Raw genomic sequence first — 12,945 nt, 5'->3', positions numbered from 1 at the left:
GGGATGAGCTCCCGTTGCTCAGTCCCAGCTCCTGCCAACCTAGCAGTTTGAAAGCACACCAAAAAGTGCAAGTAAATAGGTACTGCTCTGGTGGGAAGGTAAGTGGCGCTTCCGTGCGCTGCTCTGGTTTCAGTGTTCTGCTGTGCCAGGAGCGGCTTAGTCATGCTGGCCACATGACCCGGAAAAACTCTCTGCAGACAAACGCCGGCTCCCTCAGCCTGTAAAGCGAGATGAGCGCCGCAACCCCAGAGTCGTCTGTGACTGGACTTAACTGTCAGGGATCCTTTACCTTTTTAGTTTTGGGAAAAGGCGAGTAAGAGGCAACGTAATAGATTACAAAATTATGCCTGGCAAGGAGAAAGTGGAGAGATAAAAGCTGTAATCCCTCTCCTAACACTAGAGCTTGTGGACATTCAGTGAATGTTGGAAGATCTAGGACAGATAAACGAAAGCACTTCTTTACACTATGCATAGTCAAAGTCTCCCAGGAAGTGATGGCCACCAACTTGGATGGCCTTAAAAGAGGATTATACATATTTATGGAGGAGGAAAGGGCTACCAGTGGCCACTAGCCATGATGGCTATGCTCTCTCTGCCTCTGCAGCTGGAGGCAGAAATGCTTCTGAATACCTGTTGCTAGAAACCGCAGGAGGGAAGAGGGCTTTTGCTTGCAGGCTAATAATAATAGTAATAGTAATTTATTATTTGCATCCCGCCCATCTGGCTGGGTTTCCCCAGCCACTCTGGGCGGTTTCCAACAAAGATTAAGAATACATTAAAATGTCACACATTAAAAACTTCCCTGAACAGGGCTGCCTTCAGATGTCTTCTAATGTCAGGTAGTCGTTTATCTCTTTAATATCTGCTGGGAGGGCGTTCCACAGGGCGGGTGCCACTACCGAGAAGGCCCTCTGCCTGGTTCCCTGTAGCTTTGCTTCTCGCAGAGAGGGAACTGTCAGAAGGCCCTCGGCGCTGGACCTCAGGTAGAACAATGGGGGTGGAGATGCTCCTTCAGGCATCTGGTTGGCAACTGTGAGAATGGGGTGCTGGACTAGACTGGCCTTTGGCCTGATCCATCAGGCTATTATTAGGTTCCTCTGGATTTTAACAGGGCCACAGACTCCTCTTCAGAAACAATAGTTCAACAGCTCCAGGGGCATTGGCCCACAAGGCCCAGCTGCTGCTTAGCACAGAAACCACCAATCAGTTGCCCATTATTCAACTCAGCAAATAATAATAATAATGAAATTTGCAATTTGCATGGCTTGGCTACATTTAATGCCTTCTTCTTCCATTCCCTCTCCAGAGAAGCTCCTGGCAGCCTGGCAGGAGGTAGGGCTGCCTCTGCAGGCCGCAGTCTCCCCTGAGTGCAACTTCTGCCACCGCCCGCTGCATTTTGCCCTCATGAGCGAGTGGGAGAGGGATTACTTCGGGAACATGGGGCCCCGCTACATCACTCTTTGCGCCTGAAGAACCGGCCTCTGCACACACACACGGACGGGCGCGCGCACACACACACACACACACACACACACAACCTTACAAGAAACAGGATGTCAACACTGACACTGCCAAATGGAAAGAGGGTATCCGAGTGTAATAAAAATCTGCCACTTTGTCTGCTGTGTCTCTTTCACTGCCTCCCACATTCATGGAATTTAAGTATCCAAATGGGCAGGCTTCTCTAGGTGGCAAGCAGAACAGGGGAAGGCACAGGCCTCTCCTCTGCTTGCCACAGGGGTGGGGAACTGAAAGCCAAGGGACCGAATGCGGCCCTCCAATCCTATCGGCTCCCCAGGCCATACTCTCCACCAGCCCTGCTCTACACCTTCTTTGAGTATTTTTTTACTGAATGGAACATGTCCTTGAAGTCTCTTGCTCATCTGCAGACTTACACCAAGAACGGAGGAATAGGAATTTGTTTTCAGCACAAAGTTGAGCTCAACATTCTCTCCATTCCAGGGTTCCTCCTGGGATTTTGTTCTTGATTGAATTTCAATAGTCTAATGTAGAACAGGGGCAGGGAGGGGGGGACGCCCTTTGGTTGGTGCTACCAAACTGGGAGTCAGAAATCTTTGCTGATTTACTACAAAATTTCCAGGAATCTCCAGATAAGCTCCTAATCTACCTCCTACCCATACCTGACATAGGGTTTGTCCACACTTACCTTTTGCCCTGTGGGCACAGGTTTGCCTTTCCTGGCCCATGTCTGAGTGTTGCCCCCAACACTTAGCCATTTTCCTTGAGAAACCCATTTTTTAACCACTGAATTGGAGCAAATGGCAATTCAGGTTTTTCCCAAGGCATAATGCTAGTAGTATCAGGGATGGTCAGCAGAGGGCTCCACATTCACTAAGCACACACAGTGAAACCCATGGAAAGGGGAAAGTTCCATGTCTTGCAATCCAAATGACAGCCATCAGGGATTTTCATGCATTATTCCCAGATAGAAAAGCAAGACGCACCTTTTTGCCCCAAGGCAATCCTGTACAGGCAATATGAACTCAGTTGTGCTAATCTGCAAAACCTGGGCTTAATCCCTTGGTCACCACAATAGCTGAAGCACCCAGGGCAGTTTATGCCACAGGGATCAGGAGCATAGCTGTCAACTTTCAGATTTGAAAATAAGGGATCTGCAGCCTCACCTGTCCCAGGGACAGTCTACAGGACATCTTAACAATCCGGAATATAAGCAGGAAACAGTGATGGATTAAGGGAATTTCCCGCAAAAAAAAGGGACGGTTGACAGCTATGATCAGGAGTGCCATAACAGCACCGCCATTCCTCAGAACCAGAACCTTAACTCCTGGTTCAGCATCACCCAACTCTCTTTTCAGAGAACATAAGAAATCCAACTTCCCCTGTTCCCACAGAGCAAACGTTTAGGGGTTGTTTTTTTCAACATCTTTATTTTATCAAAAGTAAAAAAAATAAGATCCCCCCTGCCCCAAATAAGGATTAATCACCTCCCAGCAATTGCATCACCGTTATTACAGGGGTTTGTGGGGAGGGCAGTTAAGGGGAAAGAGCAACTTGCTGCAAGAGCACCATTTAAGAGCACTTCTCCACCCAATGTTAGAGAGAGCCTAACTGCAGGTTTGATGTGCATGAATCCAGAAAATGCTCATCAGAAGTCAGGGCAGTCTGTGTGAGTATTCCCAAAGCTTGTGTTAGTCCTAGCATGTAAAACTGTGTATTTAATAATAAAACCAATTATTTCTTCCTCTTTAAACAACGTTCCTATCTGCAGGGTCTGGCATCAAAGACCTCAAAACTCCCAACGTGCTCTGGTACAAAAGTTAAGTTTCTACTGGCACAGCCCAAAAAGATCCCATGGAAACTTTGGGCCTGACCTCTTTGACCCCCTGGCAATAAGCCTAGGCCTCACTCTGCCACAGAGGCTGCCTTCCCCTCTCTTCTTAGGCAGCGAGACATCCAGGATACTTTCCATTAGAAACCAACCCCTTCTTTTCCACTTAGGGGTCACTGCGCGTCTAACGTCCTCTCATTTCAGTTGTCCTCTCAATTCAAGGATTCCCCCGACTGGCCCACAGGAAGAAGTCACAGCGGGAGCGGGGATCTGACGGCTTCCCCAGAGGCCGGGCGCAGACGTAAAAACGCCGCCCAGAGTTTGGTCCCGGCTTCTTCACTGTCCGCAGGACACAGGGCTCTCCATGGGCCTTGCAGTCAGGCGGGCGAGCAGGGCCTGGCAGCAGGGACTTCCACAGGGCAGCGGACTGGTTTGAACGAGAGGGGACCGAGCCTTTCCCACAATCCAGAGCTTCTCCGTTGGCCATGTCCAGAGTGGGCTCCTCTCTCAAACTCCCAGTGCATGGCTGGGTCTCACCAGCAACTTCCTCCACCCCATGCTCAACAGCGATCCTTCCAGAAGCGTCAAGAGGAAGTTCCACCCCAGAATCTTCTGCTGTCCTCGTTTTCATTACCGACTGGTAGTTGGCACTGTCGGTGGTGGCCCTAGGCCTGCCGTTTCCAGCTTTGAAGAAGCTTCGCAAATCTCCTTGCCCCTTCTGTGGTGGACCCACCCGTCTCTTCTTGGAACCCCCCGCAACACTTGGTTCCCTCCCGCCCCTTTTTTGCCCCCTCTCCTCTGGCAGGCTGGTCCGCTCCACTTTCACGAGGAAGCGGCTGAGCTTCTGCTGGGTGCCAGCAAACTCAGGCAGGAAGCGGGTGCAGAGAGGTGGGCAGCGGGGCGCCCCCAGGCAGACGCTCCTAAGCGCCACCCGCACAGGGCAGTGGTCGGAGCCAAAGACGTCTGGCATGAGCTGGGCATCCTGCAGCTCTGACAATGCTAGCACACGATCAGCCAGGATATAGTCAATGCGGGTGCCGTAGTTGAGCTGCCGGGACCCGGTTACGTTGCACCAGCAAGTGTAGGCATCAGTCTGACCAGGGTGCAGAAAACGGAACGTGTCAACAAAGCATTTCCCATCCTGGGAATCCTTGTCTGGCTCCCACAGGAAACTGTCCAGCCAGCGGCGCCCGGGATGCTCCTGAAAGGATTCCTGCAGGTGACAGTGGTGGAAGCGTTAAGTGCTAATAATAAATTTTTATTTATACCCCGCCCGCCCCAGCCAAGACCGGGCTCAGAGCAGCTAACAACCAATAATAAAAACAAGTTGATTAAAATACAATTTTAAAAAGATTAAAATACAACATTAAAACATTAGGATGCAGCCACTTCACAAATTAGGATTTCCGTGGTGCTTTCAAATGCTGTCTATGCATTGGTTTCTTGTAACCCTTGCATCAAGGGATGCGGGTGGCGCTGTGGGTTAAACCACAGAGCCTAGGACTAGCCGATCAGAAGTTCGGCAGTTCGAATCCCTGCGATGGGGTGAGCTCCTGTTGCTCGGTCCCTGCTCCTGCCAACATAGCAGTTCAAAAGCACATCAAAGTGCAAGTAGATAAATAGGTACCGCTCTGACAGGAAGGTAAATGGCGTTTCCGTGCGTTGCTCTGCTTCGCCAGAAGCGGCTTAGTCATGCTGGCCACATGACCCGGAAGCTGTACGGCAGCTCCCTCGGCTGATAAAGCGAGATGAGCGCCACAACCCCAGAGTCAGTCATGACTGTACCTAATGGTCATGGGTCCCTTTACCTTTACCTTTACCCCTTGCATCATCCTGAAACACAGGGGCAACTAACCTGCAGCCCTGCAGATGTCATTGGACAACGACCCCAACTCTGGCCATGCCTATTTATTAATTTAGTTAAAGTATGTATATACTGTTTTTCATCAGAAAATATCGCAAATTGGTTTGCAAGTAAGACTATGTAAAACAAAAATTAAAGTGTACCCGAAGAAGCGTCTCCACCCCCAGCCAGATGGAAGGGGTATAAATAATAAAATTATTATTTTTATTATTATTCTGTGATAAATGAAGCATCCAGCTCCACAACACAGAACTCCACTCGCTCAATATCCAAAACTATTAAGCCAGTGCACTGTAATGGTTAGAGCAGGGATCAGCAAACATTTTCAGCAGGGGGCCGGTCCGCTTTCCCTCAGACCTTGTGGAGGACGGGACTATATTTTGGAAAAAAGAAGAACGAATTCCTATGCCCCACAAATAACCCAGAGATGCATTTTAAATAAAAGGACACATTCTACTCATGTAAAAACACGCTGATTCCCGGAACATCCGTGGGTCAGATTTAGAAGGCGATTGGGCCAGATCCAGCTCCCTGGCCTTAGTTTGCCTACCCGTGGGTTAGTGTTGGACTATGACCTGGGAGACCAGGGTTTGAATCCCCACTCAGCCATGAAGCTCACTGGGTAACCTTGGGCCAGTCACCATCTCTTAGGCTAACCTACCTCACAGGGTTGTTGTGAGGATGGAATGGGGAGGGGGAGAACCACATACACCACCTTGAGCTCCTTGAAAGAAAAGGTGGCACATAAATGCAATAAGCAAATCATAAAATACAGTGGTGCCTCGCAAGACGAAATTAATTTGTTCCGCAAGTTTTTTCTTCTTGCGAGTTTTTCGTCTTGCGAAGCACGGCTTCCCATAGGAATGCATTGAAAATCAATCAATGCTTTCCTATGGAGACCGTCCAGGGACAGAGGGGAAGTGCCGCGCGCCTTCCCCTCTGTCCCCGGACCTGTTTAAAGCAAGGGGCGGCGGGGAGAAGATTGCTTCTCCCCGTTGCCTGCCCTGCAATCTCCGGGGACAGAGGGGAAGGCGCACGCCTTCCCCTCTGTCCCCGGACCTGTTTTAAAGCAAGGGAAGGGGCAGCGGGGAGAATCGCTTCTCCCCGTTGCCGCCCCTTGGTTAAAAAGGGGTCCGGGGAGAGAGGGGAAGGCGCGCCCGCCTTCCCCTCTGTCCCCTCTTTTGAAGCAAGGGGCGGAGGGGAGAAGATCGCTTCTCCCCGTTGCCGCCCCTTGGTTCAAAAGAGGTCCGGGGACAGCGGGGAAGACACACTGCGCTTCCCCGCTATCCCCGGAGCTTGCGGGGCAAGCTTCGTTTTGCGAAGCAAGCCCATAGGGAAATGCGTCTTGCGAAGCGGCTAAGAAAACGAAAAACTCCTTCGTCTAGTGAGTTTTTCGTCTTCTGAGGCGTTCATCTTGCGGGGCACCACTGTAAACTATTAACACATCTGTAGCTCAAATCACCCTACCCCGGCCCACATTCACATACTCCCCACCTTCACAGCCTGGGGTGGGTGAGGGAATCTGCCTCACTGTTCCTCACCCTCTAAGTCACGTTGCGGACTTCATGATCCCCAAACACGTTGGGAAGGGCTGGGCTCAATGGCAAAGCTTCTGCTTTGCACCCAGAAGGGTCCCAGGCTCAACCCCCAACATCTCAAGGTAGGTTGGGTTGGGAAGGTCTCCGTCTGAATGCCCTCAGTCTGAAACCAGAGCCGCAGCCAGTCAGTGATGAAAATGCTGAACCAGATGGAGCAAGGATCTGACTCAGAGTTAGGCAGCTTCCTATGCGTCAGGACTCCCCACCCAACCCTGTGCATGCCTACGAGAAACAGATTTCCTGCCGCTGCAGCAGCACTGCCAGGCCCTGTACTGTAGAGAGTAAAGGCAGCTGCATAAAGTGGGCAGCTTGCTCACCAGATCTCCCGGGTCACAGTGGTCAATAGGCTTGTGTGCTGTGTTGATGTCCCCCAGGATGAGCACATGGCTAGACGGAGAGAGGAAATGTGCATGAGTCGCAAGGCAAAGAGGCAAGACGGCGAGACCCCATTCATCCCAACAGTCCTGACTCCATCGGAGAAGGTCGGTGGATTGGAAGCTGGCTTAGACAGGGAAGGGACAACGGCTGAGGCAATGAAATATCATCAGCATCGTTCATATAGGGCTCTTTGACTTTCTCAAGGTTCCTCACATGTATTTGCAGCAGTTCTTACAGCAGGCACGTATGGCACAGCTCAGTATTCTTCCCATGTTGGAGATGAGGGTAGAGGTAGAGACAACAGTGGCTGGACCCAGGGGTAGCTGATTTGCTGACTTCCAGCTGTTGCTGGACTAGATCGCCCCTGACCATTTGCCAGGCTGGCTGGAGCTGGAGTTTCAATGACTTCTTGAGGACACCACATTGGCTACCCCTCTAGAGAATAGCCGACTGAGTTTGGGGCACTCATCTGTGTGCCCCAAACTTCACCAGGAGCTTCACAGCCTGGTCCTTTTCAACAGTGCAATCTCATGCAAACTTAACTAGGGCATCCTTTGCATGCTTACTCTGGAATAAGTAGAACTGAACTCAGTGGGGCTCACTGACGTGGCTCCCTCCAGCTGTTTTGCTCTAACTAATCCACCAGTGTTGGCTGAGGCTGATGGGAGTTGGAGTCCAAAACACTGGAAAGGAATCAGAGCACCAAAGGCTTGACTAGGGAGTAAGCCCCAGAATAAGCATGTCTAGGACTGCACTGAGCCAACGAGAGGAGTGACACATACCCTCCAGCTCTGAGAAGTGCCTCGGCCCGAGCTTGCAAGAGATGATAGAAACGCAGCTTGAAGTCCCCACGCTCTGGCTTTTCAGGGTCTGCACGAGGGCAGTACACATTGATGACTGTCAGCGTGGTCTCCTGCTGTTCTGAAGTGCTGCAGTGAAAGGACAAAGCACATCATTGTTGTCACACCTGTTACTAATGGCTCAAGCTCCCTGATTCATGGCTGGCTAGGACAGCTATAGACACAGACCCATTAACATCTTCACAACAGGTTTAGGAAAATCCACTATCAAGGCTGAGGATGCTCAGGAAATTCCATGTGTTAAAATGGAAAGAACACTCAGCAATCAGCAATCTGCTCCTAAAGGGTTGGAAACATTCTGCATACTTCTAAAAATATTTATGGCTGCAGTGGTATCAGTGTGGCATTCATTCTGTCCCAGCTCCTGCCAACCTAACAGTTTGAAAGCACACCAGCATGAGTAGATAAACAGGTACCACTGCGGCAGGAAGGTACATAGCGTTTTCATGTGCTCTGGCACTTGTCAGTGTCCTGTTGCGTCAGAAGCTGTTTATTCATGCTGGTCACATGGCCCAGAAAGTTGTCTGAGGACATACGCTGACTCCCTCGACCTGAAGTGGGATGAGCGCCACACCCCATAGTCAAGCTTGACTGGACTTAACCGCCCAGGGGTCCTTCAACTTTACCTACCTCAATGTGTAACCCAGCATGTGATGCAAAATTGCAAAAAAATCTCAATTTTGCTTCAAATTAAAAGGAAAGCATCTAGCCCTCTTAGCTGGCCAGGAAAATCTGAGAAATCCTGGAAACTTGTTCTCTCTTACACACACATTCTTTTCAACTCTCCTTGATAACAACCCTGTAAAGTTGTTATAATTATTATTGTTGTTATTAGCCAGGATCACAAATGGAGAGTTGAGAGCAAGGTGACAGGCCCTGTAATAAATTTATCCTTGAGGGTTAGATCTGAGTTGGGCATTTCTTGGCTCACACTCTTAAGACCACAATTTTCTCAACTACAACAGCTGTCAGTTACCAAGCAGAGCTGTGAGCCAATGGCAATAACAGGAACTTTCTGCAGACCCTCCCACCCCACCCCTTCCTGTTCCTACCGAATACGGTGACGTGTGATCACAGCCCGGCCCTCACTGTCCAATGCCTGTAGCTCCTCAGTTGTGAAGCCGTCTGTCTCTCCATAAGAACCAACTGCGCCATCGTGCTTAGCAAACAGCCCAGACAGGCCTTCTTCAGCTGCCTCTGGGGTGGCACTGACCTTACAGAACGTTGCAACACCTGGAAGACAAGGAGAGACTGAAAGTTTGTTCTGGGCTTTCACAGTGGGCTATAAAGCTACCTATTTGATCCAAGATACAAGAGAAAGAAACAAATTGAAACCTCTGTACCTTACAGAGGTAAGGCACACCACTTTGTACATCACTTTGTGGGGTTTATAAAAAAAAATCAAGTGGTATGCAAATTATATGCAATAAAATAAAATAAATAATGGTGGTTTGATTGGCGGTAAAAAGCAGGGGATATTTTTCAGGCAGGGAGGCAAATCAATGCCATCTGAAAGTGACAGATGAAGTCACCACTTAAGACACAGCTACAGGAGTATGCTGAGACATTGGCAACCTGAGAGGTGGCTGATCCCCTTTGCTACTGTCCACTAACCTGAATAGCCATTGCGGATGCGACTGAAGCTGAAATAAGAGTTATAGCCATCCACTATTGCCAGTGGCTCCTCCAGCAGGTCCCCTGAGAACAAAACAGAATTTGGAAAGCCATCAGGCTGGAGACATGGCACCAGAAAACCATTTTTTAAAAAAATCACTCTCTTTGCTGTTGTTGTCTTTTTTCTAACGTGCAAAAGGTTACAGGTTTGCCCAGCAATGTGGTCACAGCAATGCAGGTTCACTCAGCAATGTAGCTTATACAGATTTTTTGCAAGGGGGGGCAGGATTTTTAATAGATGTCTTCCACCAACACTGTAAAAGATTTGTCCCTTCCTCTCTTTTGACTCCTCACTCTCCCTTGCTTTACTCCTAGAGCAGAGGTGGAGGAATCTGCAGCCACCCAGGTGTTGTTGGACTGCAACTCCCATCAGCCCCAGCCAGCCTAAATCAATGGTCAGGGATTAATAGAACTGTAGTCCAACCACATGGGAGGGCCCAGGTTCCTCATCCTAATCCTAGGCAAAGGGTACCCCTTTCCCAAATGTTTCTCTCAAGGAGGAAAATATATCTCACCATGTTGCAGCCCTGCATTATGCCCCTTTGCCTCTCATCTGTAGTTGGCACTGCCTTTCCCACCTGTAAATATTGGAGGGGTGTCAGACACATCTTTTTAACCCATTCTGCTACCTGTCCCACACCCAATTTCAGGTTACCAAAACACAACAATATGACGAAAGTAGGGTCAGGTGCCCAACTTTGAGCAATCTTGCTTTTGATAATGAAACTAGGAATCTCCACCATGACCCCTTGTGAGCTGGGGACTGGTGGAAAGAGGCACATGATTCTGCCTTACCCCAAAATACAGTTTCTCTACTCATCATGGATGGAAGAAAAAAATTAATGGGGGCTAATTCTACTTGTGAAGTTTATCTCACCTTATGCACTTGTAAGGTCCTTGGGGCAGGGACCCCATCTCTTTATCTGCCACAGACCCTGTGTTTTGTTTGTTTGCTGGACCAATGCCAGTTGCTTCCTTGTAAGCCAATGATGGGGATCCAGGGGCACTGCTGTAGATGCTGCAGGACTTCAAAGTCCCATCACCCCAGACCTCTGGCTGTGCTACCTACTTGGGCTTGACGGGAGTTGTAGCTCTTATTATTATTTATTAAACTTATATACCACCCTTCACCCAAAGATCTCAGGGTAGTTAACAGCATAAAAACAAAGAACACATAACGTAACAGCAAATCATGTTACATATGTGGTAATTTTTACCTGTTTTACTATTTTAACTTTTGTAGTTTTTAAAGTAGGGTTGTAAATTTGTTTTTACTGTTTTATCTTTTTCTGTAAACTGCTTTGAGGGTTGTTGTTGTTTTTTTACAGTAAAGTGGTGTAGTAATTTCATGAAATAAATAAATAAAGGAAAAATTAAAAGCAATGCCTCCTCCCGCACCCACAACTGAACAACAGCAACACTGTCGTCTAGAGCAGGTACATCAGATTAATGAATTGTTTAAGATAGATAGGGAAAATGGCTTTGCAGAACAAACGCCTCAGTTTACCAAAGACTTATTAGATACAAATATAAAAGTATTATCAAAAATGTACAAATTGCTGTTGGAGTGGGAAACTAAAGAGGAATTTGTGAAATCGAGCATGATTAGGTGGGCACAAGATGTGGCTCACAATATTGACTATGAATTATGGGGAAAGTTGTGGAAAGTAAATATGAATTTTATGGCATATTATGCGATAAAAGAAAATATGATGAAAATGGCCCACAGATGGTATTTAGCACCCACCAGATTGGCAAAAATGTCTAAAAAAGAAAAAGGTGTATGTTGGAAGTGTGGTGGTCCTGTAAAATAATTAAGGCATATTTGGAAACTATATATAATGAATTTTAAAAGATACTTTAAAAAAAGCTTTCCCAAAAACACCCAAGATTTTTCTCTTGAGGATGGTAACAATGGAGGTCCAAAAACCCAAGAGTTTATTACTATACGCTACCACTGCAGCTAGAACATTATTGGCACAAAGGTGGAAAACAAGGAATAATGGCAGTGAAAAATGTTTGAATATGCTGAACTGGCTGGTCTGATGAACAGCATAAGAGAAAACGAAGATAAGGAATATAAGGAGGAATGGATAACGTTTATTGACTACTTCAAGAACCAGTATAGACATAGCTTAGCAGGTGTCGTGTAAATCCAGCAGCTGAAATAATAGATAACAAATTGGATCATTTAAAAGATGTGGATTATGCAGAGTAGTAGGAACCAGGAAAAGTGTGGAAGGGAAGTTGTATGCATACATGCTGTATTTGGTACCAGGTTGTAAGTGGGACAGGCGGAGGGGAGGGAACGGGAAGGGGTTAAATATGCTCTCTGTTCCTGTTTTTGAAAATGCAAATTTTTATTTTTATTTTGAAATAGAGCAGTCTTTCCCAACCTCCTGGGAGAGGTCCTCCTACATGTCGTTGGACTACAACTCCCATCATCCCTAGCTAGCAGGACCAGTGGACAGGGATGATGGGAGCTGTAGTCCAACAACAGATGGAGGATTCCCCCCCCCATCTAGTCTGGAGGAACACGCGTTCTCCATCAATGGTTCACGTCAGAACTACCACCACCCCGCCTGCCAGCCCTCCTCCCCTGCGATGTCATGACATAAACCTTTACAAGGCGGCCGGCGCCAGCTAAGCCGGTTCTGGGCCCTACACGTTCGCCCCCTGCCCTGGACTGCTTATGCACGTGTGAACGCATGTTCCTCGCGTCGACTCACGGGTGACCTTGGTCTCTTGCAGGCAGACGACATCCGCCCCCAGGGAGTCCAGGAGCGGCCTCAACCCCGCGGGTCCCAACCCAGCCCGGAGCCCGTTGACGTTCCAGCTCGCCAGCCTCATCCCCGCCTCAGGGGCGAGGAAAGCGACCGGAAGTTTCTGAGGAACGTCATTTCCGGCCGCCAAGGCGAGGCGTTTGAAAAAGCAAGCAGGCCCTCACTTCCGGTTTAGAACGGAAACGCCCGTTGCCAGGGAGGGGGAGGAGTAGGAAACGGCCTTGCAATAAAAACAAGCTGACGTCATTAGTATTATTATATTATATCCCCTCCTTTTTAAGTTGTTGTTGTTTATTAAATTTAATTACCGCCCTTCATCCGAGGTTCACAGGGCGGCTTAATAACACGTTAATAACAAAACCCTCTCCCCGAACAGTATTATTATTCAATATTTGCATCCCGCTCACAACCAAATGTTGAGCTCCAAAGCAGCTCGCAAAAATCACAACGCAACAAACGTCGCTGTACTACTCGCCTT

At 48.4% G+C, this 12,945-nt stretch overlaps 2 protein-coding genes across 7 annotated transcripts in view; one reads left to right on the top strand and one right to left on the bottom strand.

Annotated features, from left to right (window-relative positions):
* ALAS2 (5'-aminolevulinate synthase 2) overlaps positions 1-1,618 on the top strand; it is a 31,207-nt gene extending 29,589 nt beyond the window's left edge. For all 6 annotated transcript variants that reach the window (XR_014520781.1, XM_083483009.1, XM_083483008.1 and 3 more), the window contains one exon: positions 1,307-1,618. Coding sequence is in view for 5 of the 6 variants with exons in the window: in XM_083483009.1 (XP_083339135.1) it covers positions 1,307-1,470 (164 nt within the window). In the remaining variant the exon portion in view is untranslated. The remainder of the gene's footprint in view (positions 1-1,306) is intronic.
* On the bottom strand, positions 677-12,578 carry APEX2 (apurinic/apyrimidinic endodeoxyribonuclease 2). Its single transcript, XM_083483062.1, has 6 exons — positions 12,414-12,578; positions 9,625-9,708; positions 9,063-9,243; positions 7,933-8,079; positions 7,090-7,159; positions 677-4,523 (listed from the first exon to the last, which is right to left on the bottom strand). Exons 1-6 carry the CDS (start codon positions 12,532-12,534, stop codon positions 3,528-3,530), a joined length of 1,599 nt encoding a protein of 532 aa, XP_083339188.1. The 5' UTR covers positions 12,535-12,578; the 3' UTR covers positions 677-3,527.
* Positions 12,579-12,945: the final 367 nt, after the last annotated feature.

Source organism: Podarcis liolepis, assembly GCF_965112155.1.
Source record: "Podarcis liolepis genome assembly, chromosome: 17".
Lineage (NCBI taxonomy): Eukaryota > Metazoa > Chordata > Lepidosauria > Squamata > Lacertidae > Podarcis > Podarcis liolepis.
Note: the sequence above shows the minus strand (reverse complement) of the source record. Positions and strands in the feature narration are given on the sequence as shown.